General features: G+C 44.6%; 1 protein-coding gene across 3 annotated transcripts in view; it reads left to right on the top strand.

The window, feature by feature from the left end:
• Positions 1 to 26,158, top strand: part of VRK1 (VRK serine/threonine kinase 1) — a 75,525-nt gene that overhangs the window by 30,422 nt on the left and 18,945 nt on the right. For all 3 annotated transcript variants that reach the window (XM_037031405.1, XM_037031402.1, XM_037031404.1), the window contains exons 3-11: positions 3,323 to 3,378; positions 11,269 to 11,338; positions 12,205 to 12,292; positions 14,750 to 14,858; positions 14,978 to 15,070; positions 16,973 to 17,105; positions 17,832 to 17,952; positions 18,244 to 18,302; positions 21,883 to 22,061. In XM_037031405.1, the coding sequence (XP_036887300.1) occupies positions 3,323 to 3,378; positions 11,269 to 11,338; positions 12,205 to 12,292; positions 14,750 to 14,858; positions 14,978 to 15,070; positions 16,973 to 17,105; positions 17,832 to 17,952; positions 18,244 to 18,302; positions 21,883 to 22,061 (908 nt within the window). The remainder of the gene's footprint in view (positions 1 to 3,322; positions 3,379 to 11,268; positions 11,339 to 12,204; positions 12,293 to 14,749; positions 14,859 to 14,977; positions 15,071 to 16,972; positions 17,106 to 17,831; positions 17,953 to 18,243; positions 18,303 to 21,882; positions 22,062 to 26,158) is intronic.

The following is a 26,158-nucleotide window of genomic DNA, read 5'->3' as shown; positions in this document are numbered from 1 at the left end:
TTGCATGAGTGTTAGCAGTTTTATTTGTGCTAAAACTTCACTTCTGTAGAAGTGGATTGATGCATCTGGGAAGGGGCCGCATCAGTACTGCCTCCAGTTTCGCCCCAACTGCCGCAGTCAAGACTCAGCAGTTTCTGCTCCGGAATTACACAGGTTGCTTTTGAGTTTCCTGTGGGTGTTTTTTGCAGCATTTCATATGGTTTCACTTTCACACTCATAAAAATCGCTTCCGCCATCTTCCTGACCACACACCTTCATTTGGGTTTCCCACCTACCTCTCTGGTTGTGCCCAGTTGTCCTCCTAGGTGCCCCATGTTCTCCAGCCTTCCCCCTTCGGCTCACTCTTTATTCTGCGTGTCCTCTCGGGTGACCCCACCCAGTCTCATGGCTTCTCTGTACTGTAGGTTTCCCAATCAGGGTCTGACCTTGCCCGTCCTCTCAGAGCCTTTTATCTGTAGCCCAGGACTTGATCTCCTCAGTGCAGGCCCCTAGCCAGTGTGTACGGTTCAGGTAACCGGTTCAGGTAACAAAGGACCTCTACACGATGTCCCACCGGCTGGTCTAAAACTCGTATCATCCTCTTCTTTCTCCTGAGCTGCTTGTGGCCGGGAGAGGGTTACCTGAACCAGTGACTCCTGCAGACCCGGACACTGGGAGGGCGCTCTCCAGTGTTCCTTCCCCAACGCCCCCAGCATCTCATCTGGTTCTGTCGCTTTAACTGAGGGGCTCCCCAGACCATTCATTTCTGTCCTTTGCTGCCACTGCCTTCTCAGTGCAGGGCGTTTTCATGTCCTGTCTGGATTCTCACTGTAGCAGTGAATGTCCTCTGCGCAGCCTTGTCCCCTGGCAGCCCACTGTGTGTGTTGTGGCTTGAGTGGCCTCGCCTGCTGATCAGATCCTGTGACCTTCCGCTTGAATGTCCTTAATGTCTCCCTGGTTCCATTTGGAGGAAGTGCCAGAATTTTGAGAACGGCATGTAAGACACTTCATACAGTCTGGTTTCTCTGTAACTTTTTCTTCACCCCTCTTATCTCCTCAAAATCTGTGCTTTGGTTAAGATGCTCCCTTTCGCCTCTTGATCTTTGGATATGTTGCTTCTTTGACTTCAATTTTCCAAAGCTGAGTTTAGGGTAAGCACGATCTATTTATGGTCTCTCTGTGTTAATCCTTTTATAGTTCTTTCCACACTGTATTGAAATTACTTTTCTTCTCTCCAGAATAAACATGTGCTTCTTGATGGTGGGACAGCTCTTCTTATGGTGTTCCTAGTGCCTGGAGTATTTTGCAGTACATATTGTTTGAATGAATTATTGAATTTCTTTCCCCTTCTTTCCTCATTTGAATTGTACAGTATTATTAGTACACTGTCCTCAGTTTAATATTTCGTACACTGAATGCTTATTTTAAAATCTGCTTTGTTACCGATTCAGTATCTAGTCAGTGTTCCTTGGCTCTCCCTTCTGCCCATGAGCCAACTTCATGACCCGGTGTGTGTTCTTTACACTGAAGTGTTCGCGTTGCTTCCCAGCTCGCTGGTGGTTTCCTGGTTTCCTTGGTCTGCCTCTCCTCACCTCTTCAGCTCCCAGTGTGGGACCCCCAGTGTGGGACCCCCAGTGTGGGACCCCCAGTGTGGGACCGCCAGTGTGGGACTGCTTGCCTTAGGACTCAGTCCTGGGGGGGTCTTCTTTTCTGTCTACGCGCATCTCCTAGGGTGCCCCCTCCAGTTTCAGAGGTTGGTGACCCTCATTTGGTTTCTAACTTGCCATCACTCTTCTGGACTGAAGACTTACACAGGGTGGAGAAAAGCAGGTGTGCAGTTGTGAGTATGTGAGAGAGTTTATTCTTGTATTACTATTTACTAATTGTATTTCTGCACGAACAACGATAAACCTACCTTTGCCCCACCCTGTATATCTGCTGCACATTTAACATCTGAACTTGGATATTTAATACAGATCTCAAATTTTAGACACTCCCAAAGTACCAGCAACTCCTGCGGTTTTCTCCATCGTTGGAAGTAGCAACTTCCCCTTTCTCGTTGCTGAGACCAAAGACCTGGGTCATCCTCCCCTCCTTTCCCCCACTTAACCTCTCCATCCAGTTCATCAGCACATCCCATTGGCTCTCTTTTGAGGGTATGTCCACGGTCTGACAGTTCAGCACCGCCGTGTCTGCTGCCACTGTAGTTTAGGCCTCCCTCGCGTCTCACCCAGAGCGCGGTTTCCTGTCCGCACACTCCGTTCTCCCCAACCAGCCGAACGGTTCTTTAAAAGCCAGAGCCTGATCGGGCTTCTTTTCAAAGCCGTGCCTCTGCGTCTCATTCAGGGAGAGCTTTGTGTCACTGGGGAGCTCCTGGTGCTTGTTCCTGCTGCTGCGCACTCACTCCTTTTCTCCAGCTGCTTTGGCGCTCTGCCTTCCTCAGACACGTCAGAGGCTCCCACGTCAGGGCCCAGGGCCCGTTGGCCCGGAGTGACCTTCGCCTAGACATTGAGCGGCTCATTCCCACCCTGCGTGTAGCCCGCAGCTCCAGTAACACCCTGGTGGCGAGGCTCCTTGTCCACGCTTGCAGCACTGCCTGCCCGCCCTTCCTCTCGGTTTTCCCTACAGCGCTCGTCACCGGCACGCGGAGTCGGTGCTTTCCTTGTTGTCTGTATCCTGCCACGGAAGTGTTAGCTTCAGGAGGGTAGGGATTGTGTGTTCTTGTTCACTGCTAAATCAGTTTCTTAGAAATCTGCAGATAGCAGGTACTTGGCAAACGTATTTGTTTAATGGGTACTGGCAACCCCGTGTTCCTGACTCAGTGTTCGAGGGCGGCTGTGCTCCTTCATTCTGTGAGGTGCAGTGGCAGCCACGGCGGTTCCACGAGTGTTCCGGCCGGTGGTCGGGCTCTGCGTGTGCTCCCCAAACTAGTGATGTTGGAGCTTCTGCTGCCTCTTTCCTTACTCCCACTTCATGTGATTCCCTGGGTTATTAGGTGTAAGCAGTTGCATCAGTTGCTCTTTTGGTAATGCTCAACATATGTTAGTGTATCAAAGGCCATGCGTTCTTTTGATTAAAGATTTAACTTAGAGTTTTTCATATTTGATGCGTTCCATTATAAGATGCATTCCAGTTTCAGACATGTTAAAACATGAAAAGAAAGCCTTAGAATTGATAACATATATTGTAACGATATCCTGAAATACATATTTGGGGACTGAAATTTATCCTGTTATGGGGTTATCAATATATGGACCTAAATATTAGTAAAGTGTTAGTAACAGGCTATTTATAATAATGCTACTTCTTGTTCTGATATTAAATGTCATTTTTTTTCAAACAGCTGATAAGAATTCTTCAAAATCAGTGGGCAGCGATGCACCCTATGTTGTGAAAGTGGTAAGAACATTTTTGTTGTTCTTGTTGAGTTAGTATAGTCCCCCCAACTTTTTAAATCCTTCCCAGAGGATATGTTTATCGATTTTAGAGAGGCGGGGGAAGGGAGGGGGGAGACAGAGAGACGTCAGTTAGTTGCCTCCTGTGTGTGCCCTGACCGGATTAGTCCCACGGCCTTTTGGTGCACAGGACGATGCTCCAGTCAGCGGAGCCACTGGCCAGGCCCTGCACCCCACTTTTTTTTCTTGTGATAACCAGGTTTTCTTGCTTTTCATAATTGAGTAGTAAAAGAGGTATTCTGGATATAAGTCCTTTTTCAGATACGTGTTGTAAATATTTTCTCCCATTCTGTACTTTGGCTGTTTGGTTTTTTAATGCCTTTTCAGCATCTGTTGAGATGGATCATAGGGTTTTTCGTCTTTTTCTGTTAGTGTGGCACTTATATTGATTGATATTTGAGTGTTGAACTAACTTTGTATTCTTAACATACACTCCACTTAGTTATGGTGTGTTGTGCTTTTTCCATAATGCTGGAATTGACTTGCCAATAGTTTGTTAGGGGTGTTTGTGTCTTTGTTCATGAGGGAGACTGGCTTTTAATTTTTCTGGCATTCTTTTTTAACAGTTTAAGTTGTCATTTATTTTTTAAAATGTGCTTTATTGACTATGCTATTCCAGCTGTCCCAATTCCCCCCCTGCCCTGCCTTGCCCACTACCCCATTCCCTCCAGCGAGCTCCCTCCTGCTTAGTTCATACCCACGGGTCGTGTGCACACGTTCTCTGGCTTCTCCATTGTCTGTACTGTTCTCAACAGCCCCTGGTCTCTTTTGTACCGTCCAATTATACTTCTTAATCCCTGCGTCTTTTCCCATCTCTCCCTCTCCCTCCCGGCCAGTAATGCTCCAAATGACTTCTGTACCTCTGATTCTGTTCCCGTTGTGGTGGTTTGCTTAGTTTGGTTGTTTTTTAGGTTTAGTTGTTGATAATTGTGCATTTGTTGCCATTTTAATGTTCATTGTTTTGATCTTTTAAAAAAAAATATGTCCCTTTAACATTTCATGTAATAATGGCTTGATGATGTTGAATTCCTTTAACTTGACCTTATCTGGGAAGCTCTTTATCTGCCCTTCCTTCTAAATGATAGCTTTACTGGATAGAGTGATCTAGGTTGTAGATCCTTGCCTCTCATCACTTCTTGCCCATCCTTTCTTGCCTGCAAAGTTTCTTTTGAGAAATCAGCTGATAGTCTTATGGGAACTCCTTTGTAGGTAACTCTCTGCTTTTCTCTTGCTGCTTTTAAAATTCTCTCTTGATCTTTAACCTTTGACATTTTAATTATGATGCCTCTTGGTATGGTCCACTTTGGGTCCAACTTGTTTGGGACTCTTTGTGCTTCCTGGACTTATATGTCTATTTCCTTTGCCAAATTAGGGACATTTTCTCTCATTTTTTCAAATAAGTTTTCAATTTCTTGTTCTTCCTCTTCTGCCATCCCTATGACTTGGATGTTGGTAAGTTTGGAGATGTCCCAGAGGTACCTTATACTGCCTTCATTTTTTGAATTTTTTTTCTTGCCGTTCCGGTTGGATGCTTATTTCTTCCTCGTGTTACAAATCATTGATTTGAATCCCACCTTCATCTCCTCCATGTTGGGTTCCCTGTAGATTTTTATTTATTTCACTTAGTTTAACTTTCATTTCTTCTTAGATGTTTTTGTTTGTTGGCGTACTCAAGAAGTTCTTTGAGCATGCTGATCGCCAGTGTTTTGGACTTTGCATCTGATAGATTGGTCCTCTCCATTTCGTTTAGTTATTTTCCTGGGGTTTTGTTCTGTTCTTTCACTTAGGCCACGTTTCTTTGTCTCCTCACTGTGGCAGCCTCCCTGGGTTTGTTTCTGTGTATCCGGTGGAGCTGCTTTGAGTCCCTGTGTTAGTAGTGCGGCCTGTTGTGGAAAAGGCCCCTGAAAACTCTGTGGGGTGGAGTCTTAGGTAAGTGCCAGGGCAGGGCCACCTGCTGTACTGCTTTGTGCCTCTGTGTGTGTGTGTGTGGGGGGGTCTTAGAGAAGTGACAGTGCCACTGCATGCCGCCACCTGGCTTTTGGAGGGTTGTTGAGCATTTGCCCTGCGTGACTGATGCCCTTCCAGCTGCTGCCCTGGTGCTGAATCCCAGACGGGAGGTGTCTGGGTATATTTTAAATCTGTGTGCGGGACCTTTCAGCAGAGTCTCCTGAAAATGCAGCAGTTTCTTCTGCCTCCCCAACCCTCACTGGTTTGTACAGCCGGAAGTTATGGGGGTTTATCCTCCTGGCACTGAGGATAGCGCTGAGCTGTGTGGTCCGGCTGTGTGGGGCTGGGATGGCTCACTCTCTAGGTAGCCCTCCCGGTTTTCATCCACCTCATGTGAGTGCGGGATGGCCTGTTTCACCGCCGCCGCATCTCTCGGCGCCACACCGTGTCTCCTTGCCTCTCTGCCCTTTCCTCTTCCTGCCCCTCCTACCCATCTGGATGATTGTTGCCTCTTTAAATCCTTGGTTGTCAGATGGCCATACAGCTTACTTTTCTGACATTTCTGGGTGTTTATTTGTTTTGAGATCTATTTGTAATTCTTTCTGCGGTTGCATGAGGAGGTAGAGCATGTTTACTTATACCTCCATCTTGATGGCAAGTCCCTGATATTTCTAAATGAAGAAATTTCTCATCTCGTGTGTTTTTTCCTGCTGTGACTTCATTCTCTTGCTTTTTACCCCTGGTGCCTCCAGCACACAGTGGGGGCCATCGTGGGCTCACTTGGTTTCTAGTGTTGCAGGTCCCTGTTCTGCCCTGCCTGTTTTGTCTGCTGGCGGAAAATAGTGGTGTTCTATGTTGTCCCATTTTTGTATTTGTTTACAGTGGGGGGCGGGGGCGGTAATTGGGTCCCAGTTACTTCCTCGAGTTTGTAAGTGGAAGGGAAGCTGGTAACTTTGAAGTGTCGTGGGCGTGTTTCCCCGCCGTTTCACTTTTCTTCGTGCCTGTTCACTCGGGGTCTTCTTCCGTCTCATTTGTAGAACGGTGTCCCGCTGTGAAATTGGGTCACTTGCATGGAACTGAAGAGTACTATTTGCATTTGATTAGTTAAAATGTTAAAATCCACGAGTAAGATTAGTTTCTTCTTAAGAGCTTTAGAAAGTCTCCGTTGTGAGAAGAAGGAAGGTCCTCACGTGACCTCTCATGACCTGGAGGTTCAGCAAACGCAGCCCCTTGGGGTGCTCTGCAGCGGGGCAGCCTGCATGGCGGCCTGCAGGGGGGGGCGGGGCTGGCGTGGGACCCGGTCTGTCTCCTCCTCTGTCACCTGGGCTTCTTTAAATTGTGTTTTATTTTGAATTATGGCCCTCTTCTTTGTTATGGGGCGTTCTAAGAATTTCTGTTGTGTTTCAGTGTGACTTCACTTTTACTACCTTTTTTACTTAGAGTTATGAAATACATGTTGTAACAAGTATTTCCTAACTGCGTAAGGTGGTAAATTACCTTGCACTTCGTAGTTTAAAGCCGTTTGCTGTCAGACCTGGTTCTGAGCTCTGCCTCTCCTCCTGAGTTCTGTTCCCCGTGGCCCGTGCCACTCCTCTTCGTGACTAGGGCAGCGTAAGTATTCGGTTGGTGGCCCTTTTGCATCTAACGTTTCAGTAATGTTTTCAGTGTCACCGTTTGTCTGTGATCCTGGAGGGACGCCGCGCACAAACGCACTGTTAACTTTCTCTTTGGTCTCCCAGAGACTTCAGCGACGTGGTTTGCTCGTTTCTTCCCTGACACCAGCCTTTCCCGAGCGCCTCCGAGCCCCTGTAGCGCTCGTGCTATTCCCATTCATTTCAGTTTCTCCTGCTGATGCCCTTGGCATGCCTCTGTTTTTAGTTTCTCTCTCTAACTGGGTTTTAAGTTATTTCATGGTTAAGGACCTTGTTTTAAACTATTTTCTTTAAGCTGCCCTTAAATGCCTATCTTATTCTTTTGAATAATTTATTCTTTAACTTCTTTATACTGCCCACTTCCATTTCTTGCCTCTGCCTTTAGAGGAAGCCCATTTTGAAATTGCTTCACTCGTGACAGGCTGTGCTGGGACTCTGTCCATACTGTAATTCTTCTGTTTTCAGAGCTTTGTAATATTAAAAGTTGAAATGGTTCATCAATATAAGCATATAAAACGAGTATCAGATCTTTTCAGTGCTAAAATCTGAACTGCTTATGAACATTTGCAACATAAACCATTAGGGCTATTAAAAACCATGCTTTCAAAGAATAAATCCTGCTCTGGGGAAATATAATTACTAAAAGAAAGGCAAGATAGAACTGTCGTATAGAGGAAGTTTTATAAACTAGCTATATATGTTTCCTCTATATATAGAGGAAAATATTTCAAAATATTTCCGATTTTGTAAAATGAGCACCTGTTTTGTCTTCAGAGAAAAAAGTCTCAGCAATTGCTGAGAATAGAGGCAGATTGCTTTTTAACGTGATTTGAGACTTGGTGATGCAACAATGCATTGGACAGTGGCCCCAGCTCCGCCCGTGCAGCGTGACGGCCGAGTCTGTGTGTGCCTGGCCCGGTGAGCGCAGCTCCCAGAGGGTGCTCAGTGCAGCCAGGCTGAGAACCGCTGGCGGGGTCTGGCACGCAGAGCGCCTTAGTTACATCCGGTGAAATGTGTGTGCGTGCTCACATTCATCCTTGCTGGGGGGTCCTCGAAGCGGGGGGCACTCAGATGCTCTGTGCTTCTGGTCGGGCTTCCACCTTCGTGCAGGAGACAGGTCCAAAATCATGGTTGCTGCTACTGTGCATATTTGCTCTGCGAAAGAGCCTCAAATATTGTAGTTAACCCCCGATTTTTTGCAGTTGGCTTTGAAGTGAAGTGAAGACATACATGTTGAAGATAAATGTTTAGGGAAATGCTAACTGTATTCTCTCTTCTACCAAATGAGCGGGTTTTGTTGAGGGTGTTCGTCCTCATTGACTTACGGGGCAGCCTTGGAGTCATAGTGCTGGGGTCCAGAGACCGCAGCCTTGCCTCTGACTCGAGAGCTGAGAGACACTCTGTGTTTTATCCCAGGGAGCGAATGTGCCCGGAGAAGTGGGGAACTGATGATAATAGGTTGGATAATGCAAGGAGAAACAGTTCTCCTTTGTGAGTTCTTGCCAATGGACTTCTTGATAACTAGCACTTTCAGCCACACGCCCTCTCTGCGGTCATGTCAGGGGTGAGGGGAGCTGGGCATGCAGGCCAGGCTTTGGGTCCTGGGTCCTGAATGTGCTTTGTGCTTGGCCTCTTTCCAGCGTGAACTAGTATTGACCTGTGTCTCGTTCTTTGGAAAGAGACTGATGTTTATATGTTCCCTCACTGACGTTATGAGAAGTGACCTGAATTCTCAATTCATGTATCGTGATTTTTTGGTAGGAAGGAGAAACTTTATACAGCTTCATTTTGAAATGGCAGCCAGTTGCTTATAGATGGTGCCATTGAAATATATCACATTTTAATTTTTTTCTGTTGTCATCTTCATTTTGACACTTAAAAGTCTTAAAGAAACGTTTAGTGATATTCTAGTTAAAATGTCAGTCCCGATTTCTTTTCTAAATCTTGGCTATTATAGAGTTGGCAAAGTGTTTTAGATTTGAAATATGTTAATAAAATTTTAGTTATGAGTTAAGGTAGTTTCTTCAACAGAAGTGGCTGGCTTTGGCCGGAGTGCGGCACCAAGGAATGGTTCCCTTATTGGGTTCTAATGGAGTCCTCCGTGGACCAGAGAGATGCGAGATGAGCCCAGAGAGCTGTCATGCAGCGAGGCTTTCACTGTGACGGTCTGGTTTATACGGTCGGTTCTCATTATTGTAAGTTCAATAAATTACTGCCTGGAGGGAAGCCTGCAAATTAAACTTGATATGACATAGGTTGAAATTGAATAAATCAGAATTTTCTACTGATGTGTAATAAGCCAGGATTTGTCTTAGGAAAACCCCTTTCAAACCTGAATTATATTAATGAGCTGTTCTAAAAGTTAGCTTTTGGAGAGTAACTTTACCAAAATGCCTCGTTTTGAATTTCCATTTTTTTGTTTCTTACACCGAGTCTTTGCTGCTGCTGAAGCCGTTCTCAGCCCCATGAGCTCTGAACACGCGCCTGTGTCTGTCCAGCTGCCGCTGCCGCAGGGACAGGGGCCACCGGTCCTGGGCCCCTTGAGGCGCTGCGTGCGCACATCAGGGATTCGGCCCGCACACCCTCGCGTGCTGGTTCAGCCCTGTTTCTAAGCGATGACGGCGTGCCAGGTCCCTGTGTGCCATTCTCTGCAAGGGGGGCTGGGGAGCACGCAGCTGCAGCGCACCAGGCGAGCTCATTTTCAGGTTCTGGTCCAAGTGCCTGTGTGCCAGTCACCTCTTCGCTGTCCAGGGCTCAGTCTTAACCCGTCCGGCCTGACTCTGAGGATTGGCTTGGTCGTTTCCCTGTGAGTTCTTTAACTTGGATTCCGATTTCTCTAACCTACACGAAATCCGAGACATTAAACTGTGTGTGTAGAGTGGTTACATTTAAACCTCAAGGAGCAAAATTAACATCTATGGCAGTGAGGGTGTCTTGAATGAAAAAACACATTTTAAGTATTTGCAAAACGCATACCTGGAAATGATGTATTTTCACAAATGTTCTCTCACGGCAGTGGGCCTCATGTACCATTTCCGCTGCTCCTCTGACCCTTGAACTCCAGCTACACAGATATTCTGTCCAAAATAACTTTTTTCATACTTCCTAAAAGAAAAGCAGTTGTAAAATCAGTTTAGAAATGTTAGTTTTCTCGTTTGAAATTTTCACTGCTGTTCAAAATTTTTCTCAGATTCTCAATAAATAGGATAATACCAACACTGAATATCAAACGCTAAATAAATACCAACCAATTTTAATCTGACGAAAGTTACTGTTTAAAAAGCCCACGTGGCCCTGGCTGGGGAGCAGGTCCCACTTTCCTCCGGGCACCTGCAGGGAGCAACCGGTGAACGTCTCTCTCTCCCCGCTCCCCCACCCCACTCTGGTTCCTCGCTTCCTTTCTCTTTAAAAAACTCAATGATTTTTTTTTAAAGCCCACAAAATTGTAACGTCTTTCCCACCCTTTCATATTTTTTTAAACAAAACAAGACAAGACTTCCAACAGGCTGATGCTTCTTGTTGGTCAGGTATCTTTTGTGAGTATGGTCATGTCCCTTAAAGTGTGAAATGAATGTAGTTCAGTAACATTGGGGGGAACAGCTGTCGTTGAGCCCCCCTTTCCTCAGGATTGGCACTTGTCACGTGGGAAGTAAGTTGTGTGGTCCCTGGTTCGGCCCGTGAGCATCATGTCAGAAAGGAGAGGCCGCAGTTAATGGCCAGAGTCCGAGGTCTCTTCAGTTCCAGAAGATTCTTTTTGTGGTCAGGTTGGCTTCTGCCAGTCCTGGTAAACTCTATATAGTTGTCTTGAGAAACACGAAAGAAATGGGATTTTGCCACTAACTGATTGAGTCACGGATTGTCGTTTTATCAAATCTCAGAAATGCCTTGTAGCCTCTCGGTGAAATTGTTACTGTGGCTGCTCGTCTTTGCTTGAAGAGGATGAAGTGAGTTTAAATGTTTTTCTTCAACTTTCACAAAGGCTGAGCTGTACGCTTAATTTTGTATAATTTATCACGTAACAGAATTGGAACTGGGGAGAAATGTTAGACTTAACGGACTCTCTGAGAACATCTGAAACAGTTTATGATTTACTCTGAAATATAGTTATAAATTTAAGCATCGAAACTTCCTTGTTTGGTAAGAAGAATTGACTTCTTAGTCTTTTTTGACGGTTCGCTGAAAATAACTCTGTCGTTTTGACTGCTGCTAGTCCTCACTAACGCCTGTGTTTCAAGGAGCCCAGTGACAACGGACCCCTTTTCACGGAGTTGAAGTTCTACCAGCGAGCTGCCAAACCAGAGCAAAGTAAGACATCTAGGACTTGTGTCTGCACTTGACCATGGCTGCCGCTTGTTTTGCCGAGACTAGAGCATTGCATCTTACATTGTGATTCTTTATTTTTAACTTTATAAATATGTTCTGTTTAAAATGAGATTTGTATGGCAGAATTCTGATCTCTTAATGAATGTGTTGCAAGATTTTACTTGTATTGGTATATAGAATAAAGTGAGTAGTGACATATACTTTAGGAAATGTTAAAAATTGAGAGAGAGCCCTCATCCATGAGCATGGCTCAAGGATCTCCAAATTGATTTGGATGATTTCTTGGACTCTGGAGAACACAGCCTGGCCTGGGGGTTGCTGTGTTGTTGTTGATGAAATAGGACAGACTGCCAAGGACAGAGCAGGGCCTCCTCCTGCTACTCAGTACGGCGCCCCTGCCCCAGACCCAAGGCGTCTCCTTGTAGGATGGTGTAGGCTTGGCAGTCTAAGGGAGCAAGCCCACCATCCCTCCTGGGGTTTCATTTCCTGGCTGAAGACTTTCCGAATGAGGTATAAACTTTTAGATCGGGAAAGTATCTTGTGGAAGCAAGTAAACACTTAACATAAGTAGGGATGTTAATTGCACTCAGGGCACTATGGTACCCTGATTTAAGAATGTTTTGTTGCAGATTTTCGTTATAAAGACAGTGTTTAGGGTGGGCTAACAAAATACTGTGGGTTAATCAAAGTGCTTTCAGTTGCATTTTATTTATTAGTTATAAAGTAACTTTACTTTTTTATGAATAAGTAAAAATTTTTATTACGCATATAAATCTTGCTTTTAATGACTTAAAAGATTATTTATGTCTAACAGAATTGAAATCACAAGCATCTGTTTTAATTTTTAGTTCAGAAATGGATCCGTACCCATAAACTGAAATACCTGGGTGTTCCTAAGTATTGGGGATCTGGTCTACATGATAAAAATGGAAAAAGGTAAAAATGTACACGTTTTGCTTTTCTCTGTGGGCATTCACCGTGTGGCTGGTTTGGTGCAGAGGTTACCCTGAGCGGCTGCAGCGCTGCTGCTCGGCCTTCCTCCGGGCCCTGCGTCGTGTGTGCGGCAGGCCAGCAAGATGCTGCCGCCGCCTCCGCTCTCCGTAGCAACAGGCCTCAGGCCTGGTTAGAAGGGGCGCCTCTCGTCTGGAGGGCTTGCACCGAGTGCTGACAGCTGCCCGGAACCCAGACGACAAGCAGGATCAAACCCAAATGCACCTTACATTTTTTGTCTTTTAAAATAAAGATTCCACGTCCTTGATGTAAAATGGAGCCCTCTCAATCTGGTGTTACGTGTTAGATACATACTCTCTTCACTGTAGAGGCTTCTTTTTATGAGTCCGAAGTCTGTCTGCTGCCAAAAAGCTAACATGAAACACAATTGAAACATTTAGAACAGTTAAGTGCTAAATTGTGTGATTCTGACTTAAGAATTCTGACGCAAGATTCTTAGGGATCTTGAGGAGTTCAGAAATGGAGAGAGATTGTCTGCAGCAGCAACAAAAATACCCCCAAACATCACTGAACTAGCTTACATTCGACTCCATCAGGTGTGGTTCTGGGCTGGTTACTTTCAGTTTTGTCGTGTTTCCTCACGTGTAAGGTGAGGCCAGTGGTGCTTTCTTTATGGAGTTATTGTGAAGATGAGAAGTCGCACCAGCTTGTGGTAATCCAGTTTATCTTTTCTCTGAGGATCATGCTTGCTTTATTAAGGTTTTCCAGGTTCCGACTTGTTTAGTTAAATCACTCAATAAATCATTAAAAGCCAAGACCACACTGAAAATGTATCAAGATGCCTTCCAACAGGGGGAGAGACAGCACCATCATAGCAGCCGGTGTTGACTGAAGCCTCGGCCTGAGCACGGGCTGCTGTGGGCACTTCGGGTGCATTCGTGCACCCACTTCCCACCCCTGGAGCGGGTGGGCGCCCCTGCTCTGAGCCCCGTTTCATAGCAGAAGACTGCTGATGAAAGTAGTTTGTCCTTTAATAAGTAGTGGAGCCTTTTGACCATTACACTCAACATAGGAGAATAAATGCCACCAGGGCATAAGAATCCCACTTCCACGTGTGGTGTTGGCTTCTAAGATAAAAACACAGTGTGATACGTGCATTAGGGGAGGGAATGTCAACTCAACAAACCAAATACAAAATTCAGAATTCTACCCATTTTTCTACTGGAAGAGAATCAGAGGTAATCTTGTGTGGACATCTTTAATAAATGACTAATATCTATAGAGGTACAGTGATTTGCCCAGAGTCATTACAATTAGTGGCAAATGTATTCACTCATATAAGAGTTTCCAGTACCTTGACCTCTAAGACAAAGAGGGAATGATCATGTTGACTGCCTGATTCCAAAGATTGAGGGATGAGACCCAGGGCACATGTACATGTTGGTTTTTACAAATGAGTGATAGGAGTCTAAAATCAGTATAAGGTAATATATGGGTAACAGAAATACATCCTCTGCTAACAGTCTGAAAAAGGACCAGCCCACAGATACTTAATTCAACATGGGATCCATTCATACCTCACATTAAGTAGTTCTTTGTTTATATTCACAGATCACTGTACTGATCTCTGAAACTACTCTGTAAACAGCCCCTTAATTGCCTCAATGTTTCTAAGTTAGCCACGTCTGCTGAGGCATGATTCTGTACTTTGCATAAAGATTTTTCCACACTCTTCTGGAAAGACAATTCTACCACCGAGTGATAACATGAAAGTTATTTCTGAGTAGCTCCTCTAAAATAACCCATCTACATACACTTTTCTGGAAATTTGAATAAAACAATGCAAATAGTGGGAAAGTAGAAATCAGTATAAATAATTTAATAGTGATAGCAAATGACATTTTTTATAATCTTGATACTGTTTTAAGTGCTGAGTACCTATTCAGTTGCAGGGAAAAGTGAGGATTTCTGTATATCTTTATTTTTATATAAGAAACAAAATGATCTTTTTTAAGGGCTTCAACATAAAAGGTAAATCAAGGTGATTAGTAAATCACCTCTACCTTAGAGAGGTGATTTACTATCTGGGGAGCTAATACCCAGAAACATGCATTAACTACGAGAAAAACCAGGGATATCATTCCTACTCTGATTGGCTTGTCTTTGCTGTGAATGAACCGGGTGGGTTGTCTGTGGGCATTGTCTGACCTGGCAAGTCGTCTCCTCGGGCTGCAGGAGACCTGGAGGAGGCCTCCCGGGGGAGGGCAGGAGAGCAGCTGGCTCCCGAGACTTCTGCGTAGAGGGGACGGTTTCAAGGGTGTGCCTTTCCTTTCTTCTTTTCCCTAAACATTGCCTGGAAAACTACTTTGACAGGAAAGTAGTCTTTGCAAAGTCAGTTTTGCAGTTATATTTTGTTCATTGTCTTCTTTCGTTTGTCTTCAGTTACAGGTTTATGATAATGGATCGCTTTGGGAGTGACCTTCAGAAAATATATGAAGCCAATGCCAAAAGGTTTTCTCGGAAAACTGTCTTGCAGCTAAGCTTAAGAATTGTATGTGAGCTACTACGTGTTTCTTGTTTTTAACCAGTAAAGCTCCCGAGTGGAGGCTCGGTCCTCTGCTGGTTGGTGTCAGGTACTGCGTTAATTGACTCTGTGTGCTGCTTTCCTAGCTGGATATTCTGGAATATGTTCACGAGCACGAGTATGTGCATGGAGATATCAAGGCCTCGAATCTTCTTCTGAGCTGCAAGAACCCTGACCAGGTAGTTTTATAGCTCTCATTTCTCCTGTTTAACACTCTGGTTTGGAAACAAATGTGGTCCCTGTGAACTTTGGAACCCATGCACAAGTTTTACTTTTTGAAGTAGATGTGATAATAATAATATTTCTTCTTGACACTTTTCTCTTGGTAACATTCTGCATTTTTGATGCAATTTGTTGGCACTTTATCAAGCTGGCTATTTTGCCCTAAATAATATTCAGAAGAAGTGCTTGTGATACAAAATGAATTTCAAATAGCTATTTGGGGGTGGAAACTTAAAATTATATAGTGCACCAATGAATTATGTTTGCCTGTCTGCTTTGTCATTTTTTTATTTCCTTTGTTCAAGAAATCCATCAAATGTAAGTGTTCTGTTACTTGGAAAATTTGGTCTTTAACATGTTGATTATTCAAATCATTTGGTTTACACAAATATCTTAGCTGTCTAAATTTCTGTGCCCTGAGTGTTTGGAATTCAGATTTGCATTTTTTTTTTTGCTTATTACATTTCCTTTGTAATTTCTACTTTTTAAGGAAAGGAGAAAAGCTAATGTTATTTTACCTTTTTTTTTGGAGTTAGTTTAGTTGGTGTAGAGGGGTCTGTACTCGCTGATTATAGCTGTTTTGGGGATTTCAGCACGGCAGGTGTAGCCGACATTTTGTGTCGGTGAAGTCGGGCTGCTGCACGCACTCCAGTGTGTGCGCTCTGGCTTCTCGCTTCGTCTTGTGTGAGAAACAGTTATTTAAACATTTTAGCTGTGTTTATGCCGATGGTCCATGCTTCATTTTTATTTTCCTCAAACCTATGTTCGGCTTCTTTTTGCTTCGTTTTTCCTTAGGCTTCTCTTCTGTCATCTCATATATTTGCATCTCCTCCTCCATCTCCATTATGGTGGCCGTAAGGGATCTCTGTACATAGACAGAGGGAAGTTGCTACCCCAGAGCGTGCCAATGGGGAAGTCCTAAAGGCAGGCACAGAATTTCCAGCCATCGTATTTTAGATTAAAAGCAAATAAAACAGAGCTAAGAACCTGAATGATAAGATTCCATTAACTGAAGTAGAACAGACTTAGATAAAGTAATACATAACAACACAACCTATTTCAGTTTGCAGTTGACTAAAACGTGCTGCCTTTTGTCGACACGAAAATAGTTTGCAGCTCTGTTGCTCTTTGGGCATGTGCTTTGGATGGGGTCATCGTCCTAGTATTACGTGTACGGGCTGCATCCACCTCCACAGTTGTACTTCCAGTCCCTCTTGTGACCAGCTGCACATGTTTGTGAGACAGCTCCCAGGACCGGAAACGTGGTATGAGGCTGGGGCGTAGGAGGAAGCAGATTTATTAGATTTGTGTGCTGCAGACCCACGTGGGCATGCCCACAGGTACGTGTGTATATAATATTAAAATGGAGTTTTAGTTTTGAAGACTTGACTTTAATATATAATATTTAGATGAGGGCCTCATCTAGAAGTTCTTGAAATCATTTTTAAAATCTGAAGTCCTATTATGGAGTGAATTGACATGGATGACTTGACAAGTGAGGATGCAGAGGCGTGGAAGGCGACTGATGTGTCACGTGTAAGCAAAGTCAGCAGGGTCGCACTGGAGTGTGGCGGTTGTCCCGCGGCAAGTGCAGCTATGACACGTATCCAAAAAAGAGTACAAAATCAGGTGATACTATCTGGACTGCAGCTACATGGTCACCTACTGTTTTCCTTTAAATAGAAAGTCTTTTAGAACGAAGTGTTTGCTATTGTTCGCATGTAGGATCTGACTTGTTGGGGTGATACAGTCTTATAGTGAATTTACCCTTAAGTGACAGTATTTTGTTTCTGGTCTTTAAAGCAGTCTACTTGCAATCATTCTGGCCTTAATCTGTCCCGGTGCTTGGAAATTTGTAGGTGTACCTGGTAGATTATGGCCTTGCTTACCGGTACCGCCCAGAAGGGGTTCATAAAGAATACAAGGAAGACCCTAAAAGACGTCACGACGGCACCATTGAGTTCACCAGCATTGACGCACACAATGGCGTGGGTACGTTGGGGCAGCCGAACAGGAAACACGCCTTGGACATCTGCAGCCCAGCTCCCACGTTGTCCTTAGTTCTGCATAAATCTCGGAGGAGAGGAGGATAAAGAGGGGTGGGCGAGGAGGCGTGGCTAGACTCCCAGGCGGGCCACAGGCTCCTGTGCTCTCTCCTGCATCCCAAACAGCTCAGAGATGCGGGTGCTCGCAGCAAAGGCGGTCCAGGCCCCGGTGGTGGGCTTTCTTTCGGTTGCTTACCCATAAAAGTCTAGGTTTGCGTGAAGCTGTAACTTTGTATCAGGCAGACTCGCATTTTTTCATCTGCTCAGTGAGTCAGTCTCCTCGGCAGTCACTTCTTTCCTCCTGCCCAGGATTGGGGAGCTGAACCCTCCAGGTCTCTGGCTCTCCTAATGGCTCGTAGCATTTTTGATGTCTTCAGTTTTTCCAGAGGCAGGATTAAATGGGTCACGGTTTTATATTTTATTTCTTAGGTTAATAGTCTCAGTTTGAAACTCTAGAGTTTGCCAGTTTGGGTTTTAAAGTAAATTGTTAGTTGGAGGTAAATGACCTTTTCGTACCACCCAATACTCAGTATTTTTATTAAATGCAGTCAAAATTTTATGATGAGAAACAGGGCTGTAGAGTTGACTGTTTTACCTTACTGCTTTATATGTCCTTGAAATTAACCTTAAACATTATTTCACTGTGCTTAATCCACTTCTTTTGTATTCATAGCCCCATCCAGACGTGGTGACTTGGAAATACTTGGTTACTGTATGATCCAGTGGCTTAGTGGCCATCTTCCATGGGAGGATAATCTGAAAGACCCTAACTACGTTAGAGATTCCAAAATTAGGTAAAGGAGACTTGTACATCATTTTGGGCGAACGCACAACGAGGCAGACATTGTCTAGTCATCATTCCTTTATTGGAACTGTAGCTTTGACTGATACTAATGTGGAAACAAGGAAGTACTTGTTAAGCAGTAAGATTTCCTGGTCTTTTGTTCAGCTCAGTTTAGGAGAGTGTCTGTAAACATACTTAGAGGCAGCATGGCGCTGCTGGTGGGCCGTTTGCTGTTGTTGAATGTTAATGACTCCTGGGGCTCGGGGCTTTAGACAGTGACTGGTGCTTTAACTCTCAACAGGTACAGAGATGATATTGCAAGTTTGATGGACAGATGTTTTCCTGGGAAAAACAAGCCAGGTAGGAGAAGACTTCTTTTATATCCACAGGGGTTTTTCCTCCGAGAGGAAAAAGTCGCGAGGCCCACGGAGTGACGTGGGAGTTCGGGTGTGACCTCGCATGGGTCTGCGCTCCCCGGAAAGCATTTCCTTCTCCGGGGTGCGCTCTCGGGGTGAGGGTGTTCCACCCGGTTACATACTGCTTTCAGGGAGGGGACCAGGTTTCATCTGTTCATTCAGCTATTTTTTTTGGAAGATTATTGTGTGCCAGGGAGTGTTCTAGGCATTAGGGACACATCTGTGAACAAAGCACAGAAGTTGTTGCCCTCGTGAAGCGGAGGCTCCAGTCGGAAGTAGAGACAGGAAGCAAGGGAGTGACTTGTCCAGCACGTTGTGTGGTCAGTACTAGGGAACGAGAGGGAAGCACGGAATAGAATTAGGGAGCCAGGTGGGGAGGAGGCCTGGGATTTGGAATGGGGGTGCAGATGACTCCCTGAGCTGGGGACCTGTGAGCAGTGTGGGGAGGAGGGGAGGCGTGGACCCCGTGGAGCTGAGGCAGGGAGCTCTGGGCAGGAGGAACGGGGAGTGCCGGGTGTCTTCGAGGAAGGCAGCCTTCAGGGCCGTCACGAGGGCTTTGGCATTTGAGCAAGAGTGTAAGGCGTGGAGTAGGAAAGTGACACGGCCTGTCTGGGTTGAGGGGACACCTCTCGAGCTTGTGTTTGAGGGTAGACCGCTAAAGGAGCCCGCAGGGACCAGCAGCAGTGGGTTCGGACGTAGCAGTGACGGGAGTGGGAAGTGGCTGTTCGGGTGGAGTCAGAGGTCTGGTCAAGCCTTTTCCCAGTTGTCCCTTTGTCAGGGAGGTCTGCCCTGACCTCGTGCTCTTTAAAGGTGCAGCCTGCTGACCACAGGAAGAAACAGAACGCTGCAGGCTTCTCGGCATCCACTGCCGGTCCTAGCCTGTCCCTCTGGTCTAATGGACCACTAGGCTCACTTCCAACACCCAGAGTTCCTTCTGAGCCCTGTGGATGTGGGTGACCGCGTGAACTAAACGTGCAAGTCCCAGCCCCTGTGGAGTCAGCCTTCTAGTCTGTCCGAGCCCGTATCTTTCACTCAGTGATGTGTTTGTGCGGCTCATTCCCACTGCTGCTTGGTGTTTGGATGTTTTTATTTATTTTTAATTTTATCGAGGAATAATCATAATCGTGTGTATTTAAAGCATACTACATGATGATTTGATACATGTATACATTGTAGAATAATTACCAAAATCAAGATAGTGAACACATCCCTGACCACACATGCTTAGTTTTTTCACAGTGAGCACGCTTCTGTGACTCGCTGTGAGCGGCTTCCGTGCGCACACGGCTGCGCCGTTAACAGCGGTCACCACGCCGAACCCCACGGCCGCACAGTGCACCGTTTGTTCACTCTCGTTTCTGCGTGTGTCCTGTTGTTTTCAGTGCTGCTGTTTACCTGTCCTACTGTTGGGGTTTCCGGTTCTGAGAACTATAGGGTGCCAGGTGCGGGTGGAGAGGTGTGGGGCGCACCTGCAGTTAATTGCTGCGCCCAAGTCGGGAGGGGCCGGGTTTCCTCACCGGCGTTTGCATCCCGTTGCCCAGCAGCCTTCCTTGACGAGACCATTCTTCCGCTGCGTGCCACCTTCGTCTGAAATCAAGTGCGGATCTGGGGGGCTGTTTCCAGACTCTTCTCTTTCCTTGCTCTTTCCGTTTATTCTTGCACCATGCTGTCTTAATTACTGCACCTTTGTCTGAAGGCTTGGTATCATCTGGTAGTTTAAGTCCTCCAACTCTGTTCTTTACACTTGACCTTGTTATTTTGCTGTTCTTGGTCGTTTTCGTACCTGTGTACATTCAAGAATCACCTTGTCACTGGGTGCACATCGCCCCGCCCCAGCGTGCTGGCACTCTGCGTGCAGGGGCACTGGCTGCACAAGGCGGGCAGGGACGTGGCTGCGCCACGGAGGCTGCCAGTCCGCTGGTGCGGTTTGCCCGCCGTCCCCTCGTCTCCGTTCCTCTCAGCCGTTTCCCAGTGTTTGCTGCAAAGGTCGTGCCCATCTTTCATTGTGTTTGGTGCTTTTGATGCCATATTAGGGGATATGTATTTCAAAAATACTTTCCGGTTGCTTGTTGCTAGTGTACAGAAACAGAATAGATTTTTACAAACTTACCTTGCTTCTGTGACCTTGTTATGTTTACCAGTTCTAGTCGTTTTTTAAATAGATTCCTTAGGATGTTCTACACGCAGTGTCATGTTTGTGAATAAACTGCTTTAAATCCTCCACGCATGTCTGTGCCTCTCCTCCTCGTCTTGCCTTACCATCCTGGCTGGACCACGGCCACCCTCTGTCTTGCTGTGAAGAGGCAGTGCGGGTGGGGGTGGGCTGCCTTGGAGAGTCGGTGGTGTTTGCTGGAGGTTTTCTGCAGCTCCCCTGTGTCAGAATAACAAAGGTGGAGGGAGGGTTTCTTTTGTCTCTGTTTCCCTCTCATATCTCGAGTATCTTTAATCTTGCCAGGTATCTAATGGGTGCGTTACACATAATTGAAAGAGTGAAGGTGTATATGAGATCCCCGACAGGCTCACTCTCTTTTTTAATCCTCACCTGAGGATATGTTTATTGATTTCAGAGAGAGAGAAGGGGAGAGAGGGGAACACTGATGTGAGAGAGAAACATTGATCGGTTGCCTTTTGTATACACCCTGACTGGCGACTGAACCTGCAACCCTTTGGTGTGTGGGGCGATGCAGGGCCCCGACGGGATCTCTCGTTGGCTGAGTGCAGGTGTGGGAAGAGAAGAGTCGTGGCTTGAGCACCTGGAGGATGGAGTTAGTGACCCAGACGGGGGAAGGCACAGGTAGCAGGTGCTCGGGCCGGGCAGAGTGTCGGTCCGATTTGTTGGGGTTTGAGATGACATTTGTTCGTCTGCCAGCCACCACGGGAGGCCGTGTGTGGCCAGGTCTGCGGGTCAGGGGAGTGGGCTGGGCTGGGGAGCCACACCTGTGAGTAGCCCACAGAGGGATGTTCAGTGTTGGGAGGTGTTGGTCCTGGCTGGTGAGATTTCCTTATGGATATGGTTCTGCCTCAGCACAGTAAGCCTTTTATCATTCGGAAGGTGATTTTTCTCTTTTATGGGAAAACCAAGCGTTGCTTCCTGTTTTTGGTATATTTTATTCCTCATTTACACAATGAGATGAAAAAAAAACAAGGAAACCCCATTAGCTATATTCCTTGTAATTAAGCACATTTTACTTCATGGTCTATATTTTACATCCTTTTGTATTTTTGATAACTTTAAAACTATAGCAGTTATTTTTGTGCATTTTTAAGTTTTAAGTACGTCTTCTATCTTTTTGCCTCACCATTACAAAACTGCTTTTACATGGTATCGCAAAACATCTTTTTTTATTTTGGCTATTTGACAATTCTTGAGTTCAGAAGCATACTTTCATTAAAGAAGTGATTGAAAAGACATCATTTAACAAGATAAACACTTTTATTCTGATTTTACTGTAACTAACTATTTTCTTAAAAGGGATAAATGTATTTATGCTTTGAAAATTACAAAATAATTGTTATTCTTTTAGATGAAATTGCTAAATACATGGAAACAGTGAAATTACTGGACTATGCCGAGAAACCTCTTTATCAGAATTTACAAGACATTCTTTTGCAAGGACTAAAGTCTATAGGAAGTAAGGACGATGGCAGATTGGAACTTGGCGTTTCGGAGAATGGAGGTCTGAAAACAAAAACTGTGACAAAGGTGAATTTTGTTCTTGAATTATCCTTTGGACGCCCTGTGATTATAATTTCAACAAATACTAAGTTTAGTAGAGTAAATCAGTGTCTCAGTAAAGAAAATAATGACACGTTGTTTGGCAATTAAATATTTATCACCATTATCTATAGGCAAGCTCTTTATGATACAAAAATATACGGTAGGTTTTAGGAAAATGAATTATTTGTATATTTATTATGTCCAGTAGCAAGTTACTTTCACAAAGACTCAGACTCGGGAAGTAACCCCTGGTGGAGGGGCTTCACGGGCACCCCTCCCCGGTTGGGCGTTCTTTCCTCCCAGGTCAGCCCCTGCGGCCGGTCTCGTCCCTCAGTTTTGTTCGTTTGTTGGTTTGGTCAGAGTGTTTATGACGTGGAAATCGGTATTTGAAAATCACCATTTGGATGTTTCCTTGTTTGATGGTATGTTCACCATTTGACCATGATTTTGCTCTTCACTAAAGTGTCATTATATAAAGTCATGTATATGCATGTAAGGGGAATCATTTTTTAGAGAGAAAAGTTAAGAAATAATGATCTTTATGGTAGAAGTATTGCGTAGCCATGTAATAACTCCTGGCATCACTTTAATATTTACATTTTACAGGTGTACATTGACTTTTTGGTTTATTGATTATTTCTAATAATTATTGGCGTTTCCCTTATACTCTGAAATTATGTAATAAAATGTGCCAGCCGTTTTGATATGGAAAAGGAAAACTACTTTGAGAACAATGTTTTGGGCATTACTGACCAGTCTCACTGTCATTAACTCTGGAAGTGCCAGTAGGGTCCTTTGGAAATCTCATGTTCCGAACTAATAAGGAAAAGGGGTAAAAACAAATTTTCTCTTTTCAAGAAGCAGCAAATAAAAAGATTTTTAATATTTTTTCTAACTTATAAGGGAGATTGGAATTAAAATAAAAATTTCCTGTAAGTTTTGTGTGAATTGCATCTGTTCCATTTTGAGGTTGGCAGGTGGGCTGGAACTTTGATCTGAGGGGGATAACATGGAATCCGCAGTGTTTTTTTTCAGGAAGGCAGTGAATTTACAGTTTGCATGCACGGCTAAATGTGCAGCGTGCACCTCCATCCTCAGGGCAGGTTTCTTGACGTTGTGTTTGAGCGAGCTGCTAGAGTGTTTTTCTCTGAAATTTTGCTGGATGGGGAGGAAAGGTCTCTGTGCAGGGAGAACGTGTCCAGTGCCACTCCCCTGCCCTTCGCCAACCACGGTTCGGACCTGTGTGCTGGAGAGCATTTGGCTTCTGGGGGCTGGCTGACTTTGCAGCTGAGTAGGTCAGTCTGCTGCAGAGCTGACGGCTGCGGCCTTGCAGTTCGCTGTCTTTGAGTAGTTCGGAAGGCTGGGAGCGTCCTGTTGGTCGTGCCTGCATGTGTAAAGCTTCATTGAGGGGGAGAGTGTGAATACCAGGTTGAACTCTTAGGAGACTGCCTCTATTGGTTTACTGTTTTGTTTGTGTTTTTGTCTTCATGGATGACACAGGGCTATTCTGATTATCAAAAAGAAATTAATGGAAGTTAGGATTAGGTAAGATAATGAGACTGCTTGATGGACAGGTAACTGTAGGTGATACAATAATTTTGTTGGCTTTTGTCCTTTTCTTTGTAAAAGTGAAAGAGTTGGACCAGACAAATGTCTTTCTTTCATTCATTTATTCATTCAATTTATTGGGGTGACATTGATTCACAAAACCATACGGGTTTCAAGTGTGAATCTCAGGAAAACAGGATCTGCACATTGTATCATGTGCCCACCAGGCTAAGCACAGTCTTTGTCCGTCCCCATTTCCCCCTTTGCCCACTTCCCTGGCCCCCCCCGCCCCGCTTTCCCTCTGGCCATCACCACACTGTTCTCTGTGTCTGGGTGTTATGTATATATGTTGTTATGTGTATGTGTTTTTGGCTAGTTCCTTCACCTTCTTTCATCCAGTCCCCCACCCCGCCTACCAACAGCTGTCAGTTTGCTCCTTGTATTCGTGCTTCTACTTCTGTCTTGTTTGTCATTTTATTGTGGTCACTAGAGTCCACACAGCAGTGAGATCCTATGGTGTTTGTCTCTCTCCGACTGGCTGAGTTCACTCAGCCTCATGCTTTCCAGGCCCACCCTGGTGAGATTTCCTGCTCCTCCTTATGGCCGTGTAGTCTCTCGTGTAACTGTGCCACAGATTTTATCCACTTTTGTACTGATGGGCCTCAGGCTGCCTCTAGATCTCGGCTACTGCAAATACCACTACGGTGAACATGAAGGTGCGTAGATTTTTTGAATTAGTGATTCAGGATTCTTAGGGTGTGTTCCCAGCAGTGGCATTGCTGGTCAAAGGCAGTTCCATTTTTAATTCTCTGAGGGCACTCTGTATTGTTTCCCGTGGCGGCTGCACCAGCCTGGGTTGCCACCAACAGTGCACGAGGGTTTATTTTTTTTCACATTCTTGACAGCACTTGTTTGTTGATGTATTGATGACAGTCATTGTGATGCGGGTGGGGTGGTACCTCACTGTGGTTTTAATGTGCATCCCTCTGGTGATTAGTGATGTTCAGAGTCTTTTCATATGTCTGTTATCTGTGTGTCCTCTTTGGAAAAGTGTCTGTTGAGGTTCTTTGCCTATTTTTTAGATCGCCTTTCTGGTGTTGGATAGTGTAAATTATTTATACATTTTGGAAATCAACCCCTTATCAGATATATCATTGGCAAATAAATTCTCCCATAAAGTGGGTTCCCATTTCATTTTGTCAATGGTTTCTTTTGCTGTGCAGAAGACTTTTAGTTTGGTATACTACTATTCGTGTATTTTTTTCCTCAGGAGATAATATTGACAAAAATATTGCTATGAGAGATGTCTGAGATTTTACTGCTTATGTTTTCTTCTAGGATTTTTATGGTTTCTTGACGTACAAGGGTGCACTCCCAAAATCTCAGAATTTATTTAATAAAAACTTGTGTATTCTTACATGTTTAAACTTCAGTCATCTTCAGCATACTCTCTGTTTGATGCAATACACTTACTGAGGCGTATTTTCCACTCTCAAAACAGTTTTTAAATTTGTCTATTTTGATGCTTTTAAGTGTTTCTGCTGTTTTCTGTTTCACCTCTTTCACATCGGCCAAACGTTTTCCTCTGAGGATTTTTTTAGTCTGGGGAAACAAAAAAAGGTCACTCGGGGTCTGATCGGGTGTATAGGGAGGTTGGGGCACGGGGGAGAGAGGTGATGCCATTTTTGGTCAAAAACTGCCTAATACTCAGTGCATTGTGGGCAGATGCACTTGTAAGTAACTCATCATGCAATGGGCAAACGTATTGAAAGAGTCCTCGAAAAAAATTGCTGAAGTTGAATGTAGCTTCTTATAACAATGCCAGCTGGTACACAGATGGACTCATAGTGGGGGAAGCCTGTCCTAAAAGGGGCCCACCCTACAGAAGTTAATTCTGTTTTTTTTTTTTTTGTGGGTGGCATATCCCCTTGTACATTGAAGTCTTTTATCCATTTTGAGTTTATTCTTGTGTATTGTGTAAGCTGGCCTAGTTTCTTTTTTTTTTGCATGTACCCTTTAGTTCGCCCAACACCGTTTATTGAAGGGACTGTCTTTAGTCCGTTCTGTCAAACATTAATTGACCATAAGGTACAGATCTATTTTGGGCTCCTCTGTTCTGTCCCATTGATCTAGATACCTGTTGTAATGCCAGTACTGGGCTGTTTTCATTACAGTGGCCTTGTAATATAGTTTGATATTAGGTATTGTGATCCCTCCAACTTTGTTCTTCTTGCTCAAGATTTCTGAGGCTATTTGGGATCTTTTTTGGTTTCATACAAATTTTTGGAATATTTGTTCTAGATGCGTGAAATATGCTATTGGCATTTTAATAGGAATGGTGCTGATTTTGTAGATAGCTTTGGGTAGTATGGACATTTGATGATGTTAATTCTTCCAGTCTGTGAACATGGTATATGCTTCCACTTATTTGTATCTTAATGAATTTTTTTCTTTAGTTTCCTATAATTTTCTCAGTACAGGTCTTTTACCTCCTTGGCTAAATTTATTTCTCGGTACCTTATTCTTTTGTTGTT

The sequence above is a fragment of the Sturnira hondurensis genome, unplaced genomic scaffold (genome assembly GCF_014824575.4).
Source record: "Sturnira hondurensis isolate 20B ecotype Veracruz unplaced genomic scaffold, ASM1482457v3 Scaffold0021143, whole genome shotgun sequence".
NCBI lineage: Eukaryota > Metazoa > Chordata > Mammalia > Chiroptera > Phyllostomidae > Sturnira > Sturnira hondurensis.
This window is presented reverse-complemented; position numbering and strand designations above follow the sequence as displayed.